The sequence below is a fragment of the Acanthaster planci genome, linkage group LG03, assembly GCF_054643075.1.
Source record: "Acanthaster planci isolate LZ-2023a linkage group LG03, COTS_SCS, whole genome shotgun sequence".
Classification (NCBI taxonomy): Eukaryota; Metazoa; Echinodermata; class Asteroidea; order Valvatida; family Acanthasteridae; genus Acanthaster; species Acanthaster planci.
In genome coordinates this window covers 24,538,164-24,558,223 of record NC_141779.1, presented here as the reverse complement: position 1 = coordinate 24,558,223, position 20,060 = coordinate 24,538,164, and the positions used below count along the sequence as shown (strand labels likewise).

Genomic DNA, 20,060 nt, shown 5'->3' with positions numbered 1-20,060 from the left:
CAAACATGAATGGAAGGGGTATCGGCCGATTTGGGAAAGGAGTAATACACTTATCTCCCCAGGTCTAAGTAAAAGTTGGTGTCGGTGCATTTCTGGCGCATGGGCACCGATGAAACTTGAATATTGGTTGTGGTTATGAGATGTGTACCGATCTGACCGCATCCTTGACGAGCAGAGCAACTCTTATACGCCAGCATTTTGCTTCGAGTCTGTACCGTACCACTGAGTCCCTACATTCGAAACGCCCACAATTTGGCGGGAATTTCTTCCTCGCCCCGGATGATGTCTGGCTTCCAGTCTCGCAATATGTGTGTTTGAATAATGAGTATCCCTTGCACCAGGCTTACCATTGAGGTCATTTGTAATTGTTGACTGACGTGAGACGAGCAAGCGCAGCTCAGCCGGCCGAGCCAGACCAGGTGTTCTTTAACTTCAAGGAATCTCCAAAACATTGTTGATTGATCATGCCGACAACGTGTATAGCCGGTGGATGCAGCAAAACGTCGAAGGATGGTGTCAGTCTTCACTCTTTCCCAACTGATCCTACATACCGGACGATTTGGGAGGACAAAGTCAAGTTAACCAGACCGAATTGGTCCGGTCCAAGCAGTTCCTCAAAACTCTGCAGCGATCACTTCGAACCATCTTGTTTCGAGAGTGGTCTAGAATATCTCTTCGGTATCAGCGTAAAGAAAAGGCTGAAGCCTGAGGCCATACCTACAAAGTTTGCACCTGCAGGCAAAGAAAAAATGAAACCAAGGAACGAACGGCGCAAGCCCAAAGGAGCCTTCCGTAAAAGGAAGAAATTCAGGGTAGGCCCTATGCCATAGCCTAGGGCCCCTATTATTTTGATGATCATGGGCCTAGTATTATTATTATTATTATTATTGAACGTTATTTTTATAGCCTAGGCCTACTCTTGTGGTCCGAGTAACTTGGACTCAACGAAGGCGGTGTGAAGTTAGTTAGGCCTAGGCCTACTTATTACTTATTTCCTTTTTGAAATTTGTTATTCAATGTTGAACAAGTAACATTGATTCGATATTCAACGTTACTTTTAAGCTTTGGCGACCGCTTAGGATGCACATCCCTAGCCAGAGAAACAATGGAGTGCCAAAGGGACAAAAAACAAACAGCGAAACCTACATTTGAGGGCTTGTTTGACCACAAGAAATGCCATGCCCTGGGCTGCTGGGGTACAAGGAGTCTCACTGATTGATGAGAACAGATTCATTGTAATCTCCAGTCCCAGGCGGCATGCGGGGCATGGGTACTTCTAGCCCCAGACTGGGGGCCAGTCTACTGGACTTCTCCATATCCTAGGCCCCACAGCAGTCCATTTAAAAAAAGGGGACTCAGTGAAAATGCCTTCTATGAAACTCCCTTTGGGTACATGGATCTCTTACCCCATCGATAGCGCCTAGTCTGATGTATTACTTTGGGGGATTTCCAATTTGTAGAAATTCATGAAAATTTGGTTTCGATTTGGGCCATTTGTTAACTACAGCAACTAGGCCTAACTCCCGATCGCTGACCGATGCCACACACAATCTGGATCTGTTGGGTCTGGGAACCAGACAGCATTAAAGACGGTTATCCTATGTTAAAAAGTCAATTGGTAGAGTCCAAGTTACTCAGACTATCACTGAATAGTTCAACACCCCTAATACCGTCCTGCGAAGGTATCATGTTCACAGTCACTAGGTCAATGTCACAAAAAAATAATCCACTTACATGCAGCCAAGTTTAAGTGTAATTAGAACTCAGCCAAACCAGAAAAAGAGGCATTTTCTTGGCAACCCACGGTACATGTACATATAGCCTTACAGGGTTCGTGCCCAACCCGATGCACTTTTCAAGCCACTCCATGACAATTACAGCTAAATTCATGGCTGAGCATGCTGAGTGTGAGGTGGTGTGTGACTTCTAAGTCAAACATTTTGAATTCCCCAGGCAAACAGGGCTGAGCACTCACACTAAGCCATGAAGCAGTTGTGAAATCAGCTTGAAAGGTACAATGGACAAATGAACATATGTTTGAATGTGGGCATAGAATCTAATAATTCTCCTGTCATGTTTCGACGTAAATTGCAGGTACATGTGCTAACTCATTGCAGCATGTACCAACGTGTGAGAGAGGGACTTATCCTCAAAAATTCACATTTTAACAAGAACAAGATCAGAATTGCATATACAAATGTGTTGTGTGTGTTCCAAATAAAGTTTCTTTATTTTTTATTTGTAAATGGCATGTTCTTCATAAGATGGACCAAAATGCAACTCTGGATGTCATTTTTCAAAACTTCTAAAAGAGTGACTTTGATCGTGTAAAATACAAATTAGCACCTTCAGATTTATAAAAATGATTATGTGGGGATAATTAGGCACACTGTGCTCATTTGGTGGACATTTGGTTGGTTACCAGTGCAAATCAAATGGAGTTGAATTCATTTAAAGTTTTACGTCAAAGTGTTTACACAAGAGGACTTGATTTTAAAACTTCTCTCAAGAAGGAGAATTCAGTATATTTTTGACTGATGTATTTTACAGCACCTAAGAAATAACTTTTTAAAAATATAAGCCATGAAAATAGAGCGCAAAATTGACAAAAAATGATGAGAAAAGTTTGGCTCTCTTCATTCTCTTACTGTTTAAAATCACTCTCACTATACCAGCATATCTGCCAGGTCTTATACCTTTCAACCACCGAAAATTATCTTTAAGTTTGGCTGCATCAGAAATGTATAATGAGTACAATATGTTCGTTGTGAACGTCATATTTGACAGAATTTTGATGACGTTTGAAAAAAAAAAATGCATGATGGACAAGAATGCTGAAAATGCTGTCACATGTACAGTAGTGCTTGAAATTTCCATGTTCATTTTGCTGCTTATTTTGGAGATATCCCCGCTAAAAATTAAATAAAAATTAACAACTCTGAGCATTAGATTTTATTCATGAATTGTATTTTATGTCTCTTTTTTTTTGGAACGTCATTCAGAATGACCGATTTTCTTTTGAGAAACCTTGGTCCAAGAGAAAAATCGCAGAGTGTTGCCATTCTGTGCAGGGGCTCATAAATATCGAATGAAAAAGAGGGCACACTATCTGGGTTGATGTCAAAGGTCAAACAGGCCACAATGCAGTGTAACATTTCTCTAACGGTACCGCGAGAGAATGATGGAAGCCGCAAAATCGCCACAATCGGTATTTTGGACTTCAGTTTTCCAAAACGTACTAGAAGCAAATGTGATAGGTTCAATCGTAACAGGATGATGGTTTGGCAGTGCTTTTTTTTTAAACTTGTGTTATACATCTATTTGGATTTTACTCGCTATTTTTTTGTGGTCGATTTTTTTTTACACGTATGACAGAATCAAATGACGTTCATGACTGCCAATTTCGGGACCTGATTAATTGTGAGAGGTACTTTGTGATTATGATTTTAATATGTGTAAATATTATCACCTTACACCACATATAAATCTGTGTAAAATAACTGTTGGGATTATCACTCCTTGGTAAATTTTAGTGGCTAGGATTTCAACAGGTTGTTCACGTCCGTCAAAAATGCTGACGTTCAAGACTTTAATTAATTAACTCCAATTAAGTTGAAAGGTGGACAGGGTCATCATTGTTCCAGATATCAGCCATGACTTCCATCATTACATCAGACATTGGGAATTAATTCACTGCTGTTCACTTCAGGAAAAATGAACCCCCAAAGTTGAACATTATCTAATGGTCCATACATGTGTATTTTGAGGCCTGCCAAAAACACTCTACCTTTGAAAGTTTCCCTATTCACAATGCGCAACTTGATCATGTACTTGTATTAACATTTGATAATACTTGCTGCTTAAAAAAACTGGCACCGGAATACGAGACGGTTTAATCCATTTCTACTTTTCAAGAGTCTGTGTGTGCCGCAGCGCGCAGAATTTGCCATGTGCATGCCAAGTCCATGTAACTTATAAGGAGATTCTTTGCACAAGGAGTATACCATACAATGGACGAGAGTGTTCGAGAAATGACAGTAAAAATTTTTGAACAAAATCGTCAGAAATCTGTCATAGATTGACTTCTTTTGACTCTCTGACTAAAAAAGGTACATACATGTAGAAGTATTTATGATTATGAATGGGAATAAATATGTGCTTGGCTGGTCTTAGACTAACGTTTAAGACCGGCTAAGGAGACTTGTGGCTTTGGCATTATTCCTATCCCTTCTCCTGAACCTAGAATTAAACACATGTTCAAGACTGGCCAAGCAAATACATGCATTTATACCCTTATTTTAATCAGCAGATCAGGTTGCGTACGTGCCACATGCACACTTTTTAACTTTGACGTAATTTTGAAAATTACACTTTGATTTTTCATTTGTGTAATATTATCACATAGGAATTGTATTTTGTGTCTCATCAATTTAGATTGTTAGCCAGGTTTTTTAGAATTTCATGTTTGAAATTGAAATTTTGCTTGTAGATTCTAAATGAGGTTCTACCAAAGAAACAACAGATATCAGATGAAAAAACTGGACAAGATGATGGAACAGCATCAGTAAGCAGACAGTGTGAGAGCAGACTGTGTATGGAACAGAAGGCTACACAATCCTTGCCAAGTGTCCATTCTGAAAGTGGTGTCAGTGGACTTGATGATGAACATGTTGTGCCAGACGAATGCCTTAGAGGTCTGCCTCGACAATTTGTGCAGCCATCAACATCAGAAGAGTATCAGGACTCCGTAACCAACTACCAGCAACTGCCTAGCAACGAGCTGTCCGTACCACGTTCATCTGCAGTCCCTGTCAAACTGGAGAAAGCCCAGGATAATAGTAGTGTTAAAACCAAGAGCAATGAACAGTCATCCAGTCAGAGCCCAGTACATTCACCAAGTAATACCAAACCTGTGGTTAAAGCACCAATCAATGTTGTATCAAAGAAAGGTTTGTTGAGCACTGCTGCAGAACTATGTACAGCAATCCAACAACAGCAGCCAGGCAGCACAGGTAAAACTGTGTATTTCCTCGTTGATAATGCAGCCCCAACACTTCCCTCCCCGCCTCCTGTCATTTACATACGTGTAGTGAAGCAGAAATTACAGGGTAATGTTGGATCCCAGCAGCAGGTATGTGAACAGAAGCAGCTGGTGTTCCCAGGAAATCCGACAGACTCTAGACTTCAATCAAACCCAGGACTTATCAAGACTGGCTCTGTTGGACAGCCTGTACGGGTAAATGTTCAACAAGAGAGTTGTCAAGAGTCCAAGAACAATGTAGGAAATCAGCCGGAAGCACCTGAAGAGAAGCAGGAGACTACCCAAGGAGGTCAATGTGTTCCTGGGCCTAGATCTGATTTAGGTTGGATCAAAACTGAACCTGGAACTGAGCAAGAGTTGTTGAATATTAAGAGAGAATATGACAGTGGCGTCGGCTTTGATTTCACTTGCTCAAGAGAAGTAGTTCAGAGAGAAATCTGTTTTGATGGAAACAAGGATGAGAATAATGTGGAAGTCGTCGTGAAACAAGAATTATTTGAAAGAGCAGAGAATGAGAACAGTGGTGTTGGTGATCAGAGAGCTGGGGATATAAGTAATACTTGCCCTCAGGAAGGTGACCAGAATTCAGGACGTGATGAAAATGCAGAGATATTTGAAGATGATGAAGATGATGATGATGACCATTTGGAAATGGAAGATGATTCTAGGGACGAGGACTATGTCCCTGAGGTCAAAGTTCACGCATCTAGAAAAAAGGTATTCAAAATTTTAATATTTAGTGTGGGCATGATTCAAGGAAAAATCAACCAATTTTGGGGGGCAGGGAAGGGAACCTGTGAATGTTTTTATGTACAGTGCACATTAACGTTTTGCAACCTTTGTTAGGTATGAGGCTACATTTTGAGGTTTTTTCATGCTTGTGGAAAGGAATGAAAATTTATCTTTTTCTCACTGTTTTCCAGAAGCTAATTTTTTGCTCCTTTTGTTGGGGGCATGGCCTTCCTTGATACACCCTATCTACCCTTGACAAAATTCAAAGAAGATTGAGAATTAGATATTTTTCAAGATTTTTCAATGAGTTGAAGAGTTTGTGTTTAGATGTTTTTTAGGGAAGCTACCCCATTTCTTTGATGCTATAAATGAACAATGAAAACATTAATCAGCAGTTACAAATTGTGGCAGGTTTCAAAGAAATCTGACAAACTTGAAACTGACAACATGTACATGTATGTGCCTTTCCTGTTAAAACATGTTGGTCAAAGTACTCTTATGTACTGGTATGCAACAAATTCCAAAGAAATAAACTGAAAAGATGAATAAATGTAGTTGTTGACATGAGTCTATATCTCAGAAAAGCAACATGTTAGCTTTTTCCGAGCAATGAATTGGACATAAACGGGAGTGATTATGCAGTAGGCCTACAGGTACATGTACATGTGCATGTATCTTGGTAGTAAAATTGCCAGAGATTAGAGAATGTAAGAATCCTAAATCTACTCTTCCAATTGAAACTGTGGTCTGATTGCAGATTCCCTGGAAGGAATTACTATACGTAGAAGATGAGAGGTAGTACATCCAACTGTTGATGTGTCTGACTTTTTGAGTTTTCAATGGCAATTCTCTGCTAATGTTCTGAATTCCTGTGTAGAAATGGGGAGGAAGAGTTTTACGCTGCAGACAAACTGATCAGAAAGCTTCCTCAGAGCTTGAGCAAGGTCAGTCAGATGAGGTAGATGGAGAATCAAAGACCAGTGATGGCTCAGAGGGAAGTCTGTGTTTGTCATCAGACTCGGGAAGTGACATGATTTCATCTGATGATGACTGGGATGAAAGAGAACGAAGGGAGAGGCGAGTGCAGAAAAAGAAACAGGGGGAAAGGTAAGTTCATGAAACTCAAAGTTGGGGCGGGGGTTGTGCCATATTTTATGAATAATGGATGTTTAGGAGTAACTTGGTAAGGATAACACAAGATGATTTAATGAAATGGAATTGAACAATCTCACAGTCACCTCATTTAATTCTTACCATTGCACTCATAAACATTCATTTCTTGTATAACAACCCTGAATAAGTCCCAGCTTTACTTATGAATTTACTTTTCTTGTGACTGGAATGCAATGCTCTATCTACCTTCTTGTACTGTACTTCTATTTCGACATTGCTGCCACGCCTTGTGCTTGGATAACTGAATCAGTGGTGCATGACCGACAACCAGGCCTTGACTTTGAGCTGATTTTTATCAATTAGCCCATCAGTCAAGTTTATTTATTTATTTATTCCATTTCTTTACCCTGGGTATGTCCAAACAGTTACAAACTGGTTTCTATTGGGGCCCTGCGACCATTACAAATTAATAAAATTGGTACAAACTCATGATGAAAAGTCAAGTTGACAAATACGACAAACGTTAATATTTACAAATACAGACCACTAAAACACCATACACATGTGAACATTTAAATAAGGCATTAATTAAATACTGAACACGGGATGGGCAAAAACCCTGCAAAAAACCCTATGGGGAAAAAGAACACAGGGAAACTCACGATCTGGCTCTATTGAACATTGGCAACCAAGTTAACAACTCCATAGATCAGCATTTGGGACTTGGAGCGTAGCATTCTTTTTTGGTTAAAGGGACTTTAAGTGCCTTGTTAACTGAGTACCTTGTTTCACAAATCTGTGTGAATGGCATAAGCAGATTTGTCATATACTGTGGCGCCGGTGGGTTTGGCTGGTGGGGGTGCCAGCTCGGAGCTAGCTGGCTGCCCCCACTGGTATGCGAACGGCCTGCGGCTTTCCCACTTTGCGCCTGCGCAGTCCCCGTCTAGACACCTCGTGACTGGAGCTTTGTGTGTCAGACAGCCCTTTTGCTTTCGTCAAAATAAACACAGCACTTTTGCCTGGAACAGAGATTTGAGCCTGACCGAGTAGTTCTTTGTCAGCGTCAGAGCCCATAGACAGGACACGCTACAACTGGAGGCAGCGGCGAGACGCTGGATACAAGAAAATCAGGTAAATTCTTCGCCTATTCTGTGCCTTGGAGTTAGTGGATGATTTGGATCGGGTGCCGAACTCGCTGGACAGCTCAGGGTCCGGTGCTACGGGTGCCGCGAGTATGGGCATTTCTGCCAGGATTGCCCGCGTGGGAGGGGAAGGGCGGCGCCGTCCAGGGCCGGCTGCTGGCAGAGCCAGTCTCGATGGTGTCGCTGGGGCCGGCCCCTGCGCCGCGGCCATTGGCGGCAGAGACAGGGCCAGCGGCCCGACACAGGGAGACGTCGGCGGCGCCGGCGAACCGGGCCAACTACGCCATCGGCAAGCTGGCCGGCAAGACAGTGTGGGTGCTCCTAGACACGGGGGGGGGGCGTAAGTCTCATGTCGGCCAGGGTCTACTACGCGCTTGCCGGTGCTGACAAACCCAGATTGCAACCAGCTGGACTGACTCTGCGGATGGCTGATGGTAGCCCAATGAGAGCGCACAGGGTCGCCGACTTCAAACTCCAGCTGGGGGACCAGTGCACCCTACACACCTACACCGTGGCGGATGTCGAACCCGACGTCACTGTGGGGATAGACTTCATGGCTAATCACCACTGCGAGTGGAGGTGGAGTGACAACTCACTCATGGTTGATGGCAAGCTGGTTCCCCTGGAGGGGCCGAGCTGCAAGCCAGTGGGGGCACGGGTCCAGGTGGCCGAGAGCGTGGTAATCCCTGCCAGGCACAAGGTGATTGTGACCGGGAAAGTCTGCGGGGATCGTGCCCAGGGAGTGGGGATGGTGTACCCCAGCTTGGCGGCCATGGACCACTGCCAGGTGGCCGTCGCGACGGGTCTAGTGGATACCAGTCAGGGGGCAGGGCCTGTGAGCGTATTCTACCCGATGGGGAGTCTATAAGGGGAGTCTTCTTGCCATATTCGCCACCGTGGAAGAAGACACAGTGATCGACCCCAAGGAGAGTTCTCAAAAGGTGGTTTCAGAGCCGTGCCCTACAGAAGGTTCCGTTTGGAGCCCCGAGAGCGGTCCGGCGGGCCACGGTTGCCAGGTGGGTTCCTCTCGGAGCTCGGGCGATAGTGTGCCTGCCCACCTGCAGGACCTCCTAGACCTGGGAGCCGCCTACCTGGACAGCGAGGAACGTGCATGGCTGGCGAGCCTACTGGTAGAGTTCCAGGGTACCTTCACCGGGCCGGATGGCAGGCTTGGCCAAACCGACTGGGTCCAGCACCCAATTAACACAGGGACAATGGCAACCTCCTTGGCGGCTTCCGATGCACAAGTGGTTGGAGGCCCAGAGGCAGGTGGACAAGATGCTGGCGGATGGGGTAATTAAACTGTTGCACAGCCCCTGGTCTTCGCCGGTGGTCCTGGTGCAGAAGAAGGACGGGTCTGTGCACTTCTGCGTGGACTACCGGCGGGTCAGTGCAGCCACCCTGAAGGATGCCTACCACATCCCTCGGATGGAGGATAACTTAGACGCACTCGAGGGAGCCAGGTGGTTCAGTACCCTTGACTTGGCCAGCGTGTACTGACAGGTCCGCTTGGCGGAGGATGACTAGGAGAAAATGGCTTTCGGGATGCAGAGCAGCCTCTACCAGTTTACCATGATGCCCTTCAGGATCTTTAACGCTCCGGCCACCTTCGAGTGTCTGATGGAGTGCGTCCTGCGGGGTCTCCAGTGGTAGGTGGCCTTCGTCTACCTGGATGACATGATAGTTTGGGGGCGGACCTTTGAGGAGCACTACCAGAGGCTGGCCACGGTGCTGGGGCGGTTCTGGACCGCCAGGCTCAAACTGAAACCAAAGAAATGTGACTTTTTCAAGACGGAGGTGTCCTTTCTGGGCCACTTGGTGTCAGCGGAGGGGGTGCGGAGGGATCCTGCTAAGGTCGCAGTGATCCGTGGTTGGCCAAGGCCGGCGAACGTGATGCAGGTCCCAAGCTTCCTGGCCCTGGTGTCATATTATCGGCGGTTTATTGCCTACTTTGCCGAGATCGCCCGGCCCCTCCATGTTTTGACCAACAAGAGCCAGAGGGAGTTTGTGAGGACAGATGCCTGCCAGACGGCATTCGAACACTTGCAGGATGCCCTAGCTACGGTGCCGGTGTTGCAATATCCGGACCCAGGGAGGCACTACATCTTTGATACCGATGCCAGCAACTGCACTATCGGGGCCGTCCTCTCCCAGGAGGGGGAGCACGGAGAGCAGGTAGTGGCTTATGGGAGTCATATGGGAGAAACTATTGCACCACCCGGAAGGAGCTCCTGTCAGTCGTGCACTTCATGCTCTATTTTAAGCTCTACCTGTTGGGGAAGCGCTTCCTGTTGAGGACAGACCACGACTCGCTGCGCTGGCTCTTTCATTTTAAAGAGCCAGAGGGGCAGACAGCCAGATGGCTACAGAGGCTGGGGTGCTACGAGTGCGACACTGAGCGGGGCAGAAACACATCAACGCTGACGCCATCTCTCGGATACCCTGCAGCCAGTGCGAGCGTTCCCAAGAGGTTGACCAAGAATGTTACACGGGGCCGGCCCCTCCGGTGGATTTGGCCCCCCCCCTCAGAGCCGGCCGCCAGAGGCAGAAGATGAGTCCCTGGCCAACATGGACGGAGAGGAGGATGACTCAATTATGGATGGGTTTCCCCACGTCTGGGACCTGAGCAAGCTAGCTCAGGAGCAGCAGGACGACCTGGAGCTGGGACCAGTCCGCCAGTGGCTGGTGGCAGGGAGCGACCGGCCTGAGTGGGAGGACATCTCCGACCTCGGCGCCGGGGTCAAAAGCTGGTGGTCTAGATGGGACACACTGCGCCTGTTCTGAGGAGTCTTGCAAGTGAAGTGGGCGAGGGCTGACGGGGGACCCCCCACCTGGAAGATCGCCATCCCGCAGGCCAGGGTGCCCCAGGTTCTACTTCTTGCCCACAATCACCGAACTGCTGGACACCTCAGGGTCGCTCGGACCATGGTTGGACTCAGGCAGGCTCCTGTGTATTGGAGGGAGATGAGACAGCAGGCCGAGGAGTGGTGCCAGAAGTGCCATCTCTGTGGTTCTAAAAAGTCCTCTCCGTGTCCCGGGAGAGCTCCGCTCCGACAATAACTGGTGGGGGCCCCATGGATCGCCATTTACCTCACCGGACGCCTGCGCTGAACCAAGGCCGGGAACACCAGCATAATGGTAGTGGCGGACTATTTCACGAAGTGGGTGGAGGCATTTCCCCTTCCGGATCAGACGGCCGAGGCCGTGGCCAAGACCCTCGTGGAGCAGGTGATCACACGCTTCAGGACACCCTTCAAGATCCACACGGATCAAGGGCGGGAGTTCGAGGCGGGCCTGTTCCGCGGGGTCTGCCGGCTGTTTGGCATCCACAAGACCAGGACGACTCCTTTCCACCCCCAGTCCAACGGCATGGTTGAACGGTTCAATCGAACCGTGAACACCATGCTTAGCATGTTTGTGGCTGAGAATCAGGATGACTGGGACGAACATCTTCTCTACGTCCTGATGGCCTACAGCTCCTCCCAGCACGATAGCACCAGGCTCACCCTGAACATGCTCATGCTTGGGCGGGAGGTGGGACTTTCCCTGGACGTCGTAGTCGGGTCATTGGATGAGCAGATGGAGACTACCGAGGCACTAGATTACGCCGACGAGCTGAGAGCGAATCTCACCCAGGCCCACGAGTTTGCCCAGCGACACCTGAGGCGGACTCAGAGCTACCAGAAGCAGCAGTATGACCGTCGCGCCCAGGGGGCCGGGTTCAAGCCCAGTCAGGGTGTTTGGCTGTTCACCCCCAAGAATAAGGTCGGCCGCGCCCCTAAGCTGCAACGGTGGTGGAACGGGCCCTTCGTGGTGCTACAACGCCTTAACAATGTGACCTACAAAGTGCAGTGTACCGCCTGAGTGAAGCCTCAGATCATGCATCACAATCGGCTTAAGCGCTACCTGGGCGATGTGCAGCTAGGATGTTGAGAGCGCGCAGCCCACAGAGCCCTGGCCGAGGAGGCACCCTTGCAGGCAGGGGGGCAAGGAGCCAGCGGATCCAGCCCCTGGTCCTGCCCGCTGGGGCCCTCTCCCCCGTTGAGGAAGGGACCGCACTGGAACCTGTTGACGGGGCAAAATCAGGACACCTGGGCCGGAGCGGCAGTGTGTCGAGTGGGGAGAACTCAGACACAAGCAGCCAAGGAGGCAGCGCACCGGCGGAGCCATCATCGTGCGAGCCGGAGGCGGGGGCGGGTGCGTGACTCGCAAGGGGCGGCAGGTTCGTCACCCAGTGCAATTCTGCCCCAAGCTAACTCCTGAATCTCCCTCTGTTTCTCTCCCCAGGATGGACTGCTTGGCCTGCCCCCACTGTCAGCGAGTATTCCGCCAGCGGACCAACTTACGGCGACACCTGAGGACGGCTTGTCCGGAGCTGTTCACCGCCCGGCCCTATACCTGTGAGCGGGGGTGTGGCCGCTGCTTCTACCGCTCGGACATGCGGGATCGGCACCACCGACACTGCAACCACGTCCTCGTCGGCCAGGTCCGGGCGGATGATACTGACATCCTGGAGGTCTTTGCTAGTGACAGGGAGTTGGGGGGTGACGAGTTCCCCATGGAGCAGTCACCTGCCCCTGCCTGTCCTCCGGAGGGAGCCGCCCGGACCCGCCCCCAGTCAGCTGCTGCGGGCAAGCCCTCACCTTCTGGTGCGGCCTTGGGCCTTCGGGCCCCCATGGCGGCCGCCACAACCGGAACCGCCCCCCTGCGTCACTCAGTAGAGACGGGGACGCAGACCAAAGTGGAGCCCCCAGCCCCGGTTTGGAGCGGGGGCCGCCGGAGTCTACCCCCCGGCTCCTGGGTGACGTATGCGGGGGGGGCCTGCCTGCGACTGGGGGTGCGAGCCACCCTGCAGGAGGAGCGGGCCACCAGAGACGCAGACACCATGATGGACCCGCCCCTCTGTGAGCATCACCACAGCCAGTGGTGGTAGGAGGTGGCCCCCGCTGGCCTAGACCGCCGTGGCCACTGCCAATTCCAGACCCTGGTGGTTCACACTTATGAAGTCCCAGGCCGGATGTTGTACACCTTCGGCGGTGAGCCGTATGCGCAATACGGTGTCGACGCCGACTACGCTGGGCAGCCGTCCCTGGGGGGGCTTTTTACCCCTGGGAGCGCCGCCTCCGACCCGGTACCCAGAACAAGCCCTGTGGCAGTTCTGGGACTGGCTGTTCCGGCAGTCGGAGGTCCAGCGGGAGCCCCCTACACTGCCCTCCGGAGTCCGTCCCCCGGAGCAACGAGGCAATGCCGGGAGGCACCACGGCAACCGGAGTCTCCTCCACATTGGACCCCAGGATTCCCCCCCCCATGGTAGCAGAGTAGACCCGTGGAGCCCACCAGATTACCAGTTTTTGTCATAGCTTTCCCTTTGTGTAGATATTTCTTTTTTTGTTGTTGTAGTACTTGTACATGTAGTTGTTGCTTTTGCTAATTCCTCTGCCTTGCAAGCTGCGCAGGGGCGACCGGAATGGCTGCAGGCTGGCCCGCTGGGTTGCGCCGCCTCGTTCGGGGACGAACTAGAGTCCTCGGAGGGGTTGGTGTGGCACCGGCGGGTTCGGCCGATGGAGGCACCAGCTCGGACCCACATGGAGCTAGCTGGCTGCCCCCGCTGGTATGCAAACGACCTGCGGCTTTCCCGCCTCGGGCCTGCGCAGTCCCTGTCTTAGACACCTCGTGTCTGGAGCTTTGTGTGTCAGACAGCCCTTTTGCTTTCGTCAAAATAAACAGAGCAGTTTTGCCTGGAACGGAGATTTGTGCCTGACGGAGTAGTTCTTTGTCAGCATCAGAGCCCATAGACAGGACATGCTACAATAAATCCATGTACATGTAGGAGCTAATTTGTTTAGACATTTAAAAACAAGAACAGTCTTTTTAGATCTAACTCTCTCAGAAAATGGTACCCAGTTCAGTGTAGCAAACATATTTGCTGAGGGGGCGAGAGAGGTACATTTGAGGATTATCCGTGCAGCTCTTTTTAGACATTTGTTAAGAGTGGTATCGTGGGATATGTATCTTCCTCCCCACACCGTGCAACAGTATTGTAAAGTTGGCATAACTAAGCTAATGAAAAGTGTGTGCAGGCTACTTTGTCCAACATAGTTCCAGATTCTGTTTAACATACCTAATTTAGATGAGACTGTTTTTCTTACGTAATCAACATGTGGGCCCCAACTTAGTGTTTCGTCAATAATAACGTCTGTAATAATATTGGCGGTTTTCTGCCTTGAACCAGTCAACATGCTTTTGGTTTTGTTTGTATTTACCGGTAGTTCAAGTTTGTTTCTTGAAGACCAATGTAGAATTCTGTCAAGAGCTACATTCAGATTCCTGTCTATTTCATTAATACTGGAAGAGCTGCACATTAGAGTGGAGTCATCTATATACATATACAAGTTACAATTTGTTGGGATACAGGATGGCAGATCACTTGTGTAAATAATGAATAAAAGCGGTCCTAATATCGAACCCTGTGGGACACCAACGGTTAGTGGCAGAGCCTTTGATATCTTACCCTCTATATTTATCGACTGACTATGATCGCTTAGGTATGATTTAGTGAAGTAGACATGTTAAACCTTTTCAATTTTTCCAGAAGAATTTCATGGTCAACACGATCAAATGCTTCACTGAGATCTATAAACACACTACCTGTAACTTCTTATAAATTGACTTATTTTTGTTTTAGCTCACAGGAATTGTCACCAGTCCATGGGACCTTTTTTTAGCAAAACTAATCTTGACTGGCTGTTTTAAACTGTATTATTTAATCCGTTACTATGGGTCATGCTGTCAATATTTAAACTTAAAAGTTGAAGATTTGAAACTTAAAATTAAGAATGAACACACTATCAAAATTCACAATTTTTTCTTCTTTACAAATAAGACAAAATAATGACCGTTAAAACAAGTACCTGGTAGGTATTTCTCTACTAGCTCACCTTGCAAGTTAAAGAAAGCATTACCAGCCCGTAGTAGTATTTAGAAGAATTTGTATGCCATGTATGCTGGTCTCGTGCTAAGGCCGAGGCCTGTCAACAACCCATCAATCAGATGGCAGGGAATAATTCAGGTGTTGTATAATGTTGCTTGTAGATCAAAGGTGTTGATGAGATCTTCTTTTAATCAACTGGACTTACTGAAATAAAAACTATAAATCAGTTGCCCATCAAGATGGTGATTAGTTTAGAGCACTGCATCAGGGATAGAGCTTCATTTTCCATAAACACCAGTACATGTACCAAAGGAGTCATCCCGTCAGTTTTCACAGTTAATGAATGTGGATAAATACCCCCGTCCCCAGGCATGTTTTGTTCATTTGTGATAATGAAAAACAAAGATGACTCCCAACTCTGTAGGTGCTTATTATTTAATTGTATTGATGGTCTAGTCACATGGCCAGTTTAATTGAAGAGGGGGTGACTACTGTATTTTCAGAACCATAGCTAATCAAACTGATGGCTTTGGGGTAAGGATGATATCCTTTGCACATTCCCTTCAGCAAAAGGTTGATAAATACCTTTGCTTGTTGTGGCTTTTGGGACAGTTTTTACTGATTTCAGTTACATGTTCCTCAAGTGGGGAATTTGTCACCAAAGTATGTGTTCTTTTTACAGGCACTGCATGTATGTTCGATTAGAAGTCCAATTGTCGCGTCTTCCCAAAGTGTATGAATGCAAGTCGTGCCAAGAGAGGTTCCGAGAGGCAGATGACATGAGGACACATTACACTACGACCCACCATCAAGAAACTTCTGTTGATAGAGTAGTAAGTGGACCTTCAATCTCTCCAGAGGGCAACATATATGACATAGCCACTGAGTTGAGACACTGTTCAAAATGTAACAATTATTTTGAGAACATACAGAAACACCGCAATAGTCATAAGGAGAAGCGGTTTGTCTGTGAAATGTGTGGAAAACGTTTTGCCTACAAGTGTATCTTAACATCACACAAGGAGACCCACAAAGCAAGGGAAAATAGAAAGCTTCTCCATTGCACAGAGTGTGACAAGTCATATTACAAAAAATTTCAACTCATGGCACACTGCAGAGAAAAGCATTCCAAGGACACCTCCAACTTGTTTGTCTGTGAAAAGTGTGGGAAGCAATTTAAGGCCTCCAAACGGCTGAACATCCACCGACTCATCCACCTAGAAGACAAGCCGTTCAAGTGTCCAGAATGTGGGAGGGGCTTCTCCCAAAAGAGTAACATGACGTTGCACATGAGGATGCACACAGGTGCACGACCTTATCAGTGTAAGATCTGTCAGGAAACGTTCAATCATAACGTGAGCCTTAAAAACCATCAAAAGAAGGAACATGGCATTGACTGGTGGAAAGACAAGAGTAACAAGAAAGCATCCTGAAAACCTTAAGTTGGTGAACTGTTGAGAATGTTGAATGTACATATGAGACAGAGATACATGCTGTATGGTTTGCCAGGTGAAATTGATGTTGACTTTCAACTCAAAAGAAAAACAGACTATTTATAGATTAACAATGAAATCTGATACATTGTATGTGCATGTTACACTCTTTGATTTTCAGTCGCATTATTTACTAGTGACATTCATGCAAGGGTGAATTGAACCAATTTGGGAGGACAAGAACCTGTGTTTTTTTAGTTTTGCTTCTTTTTTTGTGTGATTCTTGCAAGAGAAGTATTGTATGTACATTATATAAATACATCTACAGTAAAACATGGTTTGGGGGCTAGATGGTTGCTTTATATCCCTGAGGTATTAACTAGATTTTCAACCTCCAATACCAAGGGGATTAACATCAACCATCCACCCCAGAATAAACTCTGATTTTATATTTGTTTGCCATTATATTTTCAGACATTAAAAATGCTTGTCAATATGCACAGGGATCACCTTTCCATCTAACATTTGCGTACTTCACCTAGACCAAAATACCATGGCATCTTCTTAAGTGTATAAAATCTGTTCATAGTAAAGGTTCTACTAGCATATTTGACTTTGCTCACAGATCCTGCTAAGTGCATCAGGTGATCTACAGCCAAAACGGAGACTGGCTCCTGATTGTGCATTGATTTTTGAGAATTCTGCCCTCTATTATAAATGTGTATGAGATATGGTAGTTACCGAAGCCTCCGCTGGACCATAGCACATGGTTGCTCTTCAGGAAAAAAATACATAGAAATAGAAAATAGGGAATTATCAAGCACTCAGGTACCAAGGTACAATAAGTTTAAGAATGTAGGCAAGAATATCTGGAATAAGGTGGAGGATGGTATTGATGGTTGGGGGGGTGCATCTGCATTTCTCATTCCATTTGCTCTGTACTTGTGGGAAAGGTGTGAGCTTAACTTGCAAATTAAATTTATGCCCTTCATTGCGCACTTGTCTATATAGCCAATTGCAAACTAAATTACTTCATATTGCCGTATAAATTTCTTAGAATTTACTTGCTGTTAGTAAATTAAAGTGCCTTTATGCGATTAACCTAAAGAAATTTACAGTTTTTCCACTTTTTTTCCATGTGTTCACATGGGACCCGTGTTTCATAACAGCAAAATTTTTACGGGGGAAGAAATTTTCTTGGGTGTTAAAGGAAATACCATTTTTGCCCCATCAAGTCCACATACTATCACCATAAAACCAAGTAGCAGAATAAGACAGTTGAGGATTTGGAGTTTTTATAAATGTACATGTACCAACTCTTGTGAAGTTGCCAGTCTGTTATCTGACAGTTTTTAGGAACACCCCCCCCCATATTTTGCTCTACCCTCCAGCCAAAAGCAGCAGCAGGTGTTGTTTTAGCCATTTTTTAGTGGAATCTTATATCACAGAAATTTGGAGACAAATTAACCTTCTTGAGATCAAGAAGTAAACACCATGTTGTCCAGTGGGTAGAAATTAAGACTGTAGGATCCAGTATAGTCTGGAAGCCATGGAAGGTAACCCCTAAATCTCCGAACAAGTTTTTTTTTCTGCTGATTGTTCATAATCACTGGGTTGCTTATGAGATCTAAGGTAGTGTGGACCTTTCACACTGTCTGCTGCAAAGGACTAAGATTTTTTGAAAACTGTTATTTCAATTTTTCTGCCATATGGCTATAATTTTGGGCTATATTATGTTTTGAGGACCTACATGTATGGATCCACTAGAAAAGGACAGAGAGAGAGAGAGAGACGAGTTGTTTGTACCATTGCTATTGTAAGTAGAGACTTGGGGGTTAAGGTAAAATTTGGTTCTAGGCTGCCGGACTGGTATAAGCACATAGAGTACTGTATATTTTGTATTTTATTCTGAGAATATTGTAAAATGTCCAAATGGATGGAATTAGGAAAAGTTGTGTGATCAACAAAGCCCAATATGCCTTTAGCAAGTTAAATTTGATAAAAATCCTGCACAGATTTGAATTTGCGTGAACATAATTTGAATTCTGCATACTTCAGGCACTGTTGCTATACCTCTTGATATGGGGCAAGCCTTTGCTTAGTTATATGAGAGACACCTTGCCCCAGTATGCAGTTTTCAGTGGATGAGAACGGCACAAAGGAACCAGTCCATTCCAGAGATGGTGGTCGCTATGCATGTGCAAAAGCGTGCTCCAAATCAAGAGGTACAGCAATAGTGTCTTTAGTCTGGGAAATTCAAATTTTCACTAATGTCCTTTAAGACTGCCAAGTCCCTTTAACCTAGCTGTAACCCCTGTAGGTTCACCATGGCACTGAGCTATAGACATGACCAGGAAATGACCTGGATGTTTTTTTTATCCACATTGCTACTCAGTGCAATTTTGTGGGCATGGCTGCTCACAGGGTTTTAGCTTAAAGCTGATAAATGGAAAGAAAATATAATTGTTTCATTTTATAAATTTTTGGTATGTATGGTTCAAGCCAAAATATTCATCCATAAAACTAACAGCGCGGAGGTACCAGCAACACTGAGGCATTCTTGTGCAATGCTTCTGTTTTTACAGTGTGCGTTATTATGCATATGCCAGACAGCTTAACCAGTCTTTCTTGTCATAAGTGAAGTCAAGCGGTAGAGGTGAAAGCGTCTGCTTCTCTTCCAAGATGAATCCCTGTCCCATGAAATCACATAATACAACAGTGAAGCACGGCATAAGCTACAGCAAAAGTGAAATGAACCTGCACCAGTGTTTATTACGAATGAAGCACTAAGTGTTTCTTCACTTGTCATAATTTCCTATAACTCCTGGCACTCCAAACACACCGGATTAAGAGACGCGGCATGCAGTGCATTGAATAATACAGCATCTTATTTAAATAACGTTGTGCTTTTCTTAATGTTACTCATTCAACAGCATCTGTTTCTCCCTGCAGGCCAAGTTTGGAATTGTCCTGCAGGCCAAGTTTGGAATTGTCCTGCAGGCCAAGTTTGGAATTGTCCTGCAGGCCAAGTCTGGAATTGTCCTGCAGGCCAAGTTTGGAATTGTCCTGCAGGCCAAGTTTGGAATTGTCCTGCAGGCCAAGTTTGGAATTGTCCTGCAGGCCAAGTTTGGAATTGTCCTGCAGGCCAAGTTTGGAATTGTCCTGCAGGCCAAGTTTGGAATTGTCCTGCAGGCCAAGTTTGGAATTGTCCTGCAGGCCAAGTTTGGAATTGCCCTGCAGGCCAAGTTTGGAATTGTCCTGCAGGCCAAGTCTGGAATTGTCCTGCAGGCCAAGTCTGGAATTGTCCTGCAGGCCAAGTCTGGAATTGTCCTGCAGGCCAAGTCTGGAATTGTCCTGCAGGCCAAGTTTGGAATTGCCCTGCAGGCCAAGTTTGGAATTGTCCTGCAGGCCAAGTTTGGAATTGTCCTGCAGGCCAAGTTTGGAATTGTCCTGCAGGCCAAGTTTGGAATTGTCCTGCAGGCCAAGTCTGGAATTGTCCTGCAGGCCAAGTTTGGAATTGTCCTGCAGGCCAAGTTTGGAATTGTCCTGCAGGCCAAGTTTGGAATTGTCCTGCAGGCCAAGTTTGGAATTGTCCTGCAGGCCAAGTTTGGAATTGTCCTGCAGGCCAAGTTTGGAATTGTCCTGCAGGCCAAGTTTGGAATTGTCCT

General features: G+C 46.4%; 1 protein-coding gene across 1 annotated transcript; it reads left to right on the top strand.

The window, feature by feature from the left end:
- The first annotated feature begins 360 nt into the window (after window positions 1-360).
- On the top strand, window positions 361-18,939 carry LOC110991223 (uncharacterized). The gene is made up of 4 exons (XM_022256494.2): window positions 361-812; window positions 4,490-5,758; window positions 6,651-6,880; window positions 15,642-18,939. Exons 1-4 carry the CDS (start codon window positions 465-467, stop codon window positions 16,390-16,392), a joined length of 2,598 nt encoding a protein of 865 aa, XP_022112186.2. The 5' UTR covers window positions 361-464; the 3' UTR covers window positions 16,393-18,939.
- Window positions 18,940-20,060: the final 1,121 nt, after the last annotated feature.

Bases quoted from the DNA above. Each gene is read 5' to 3' on its own strand.
- LOC110991223 (XM_022256494.2), top strand. From the start codon at position 465: ATGCCGACAACGTGTATAGCCGGTGGATGCAGCAAAACGTCGAAGGAT. The intron at 813-4,489 runs GTAGGCCCTATG...TTTTGCTTGTAG, and splicing joins GTAAAAGGAAGAAATTCAGG to ATTCTAAATGAGGTTCTACC. The intron at 5,759-6,650 runs GTATTCAAAATT...ATTCCTGTGTAG, and splicing joins TTCACGCATCTAGAAAAAAG to AAATGGGGAGGAAGAGTTTT.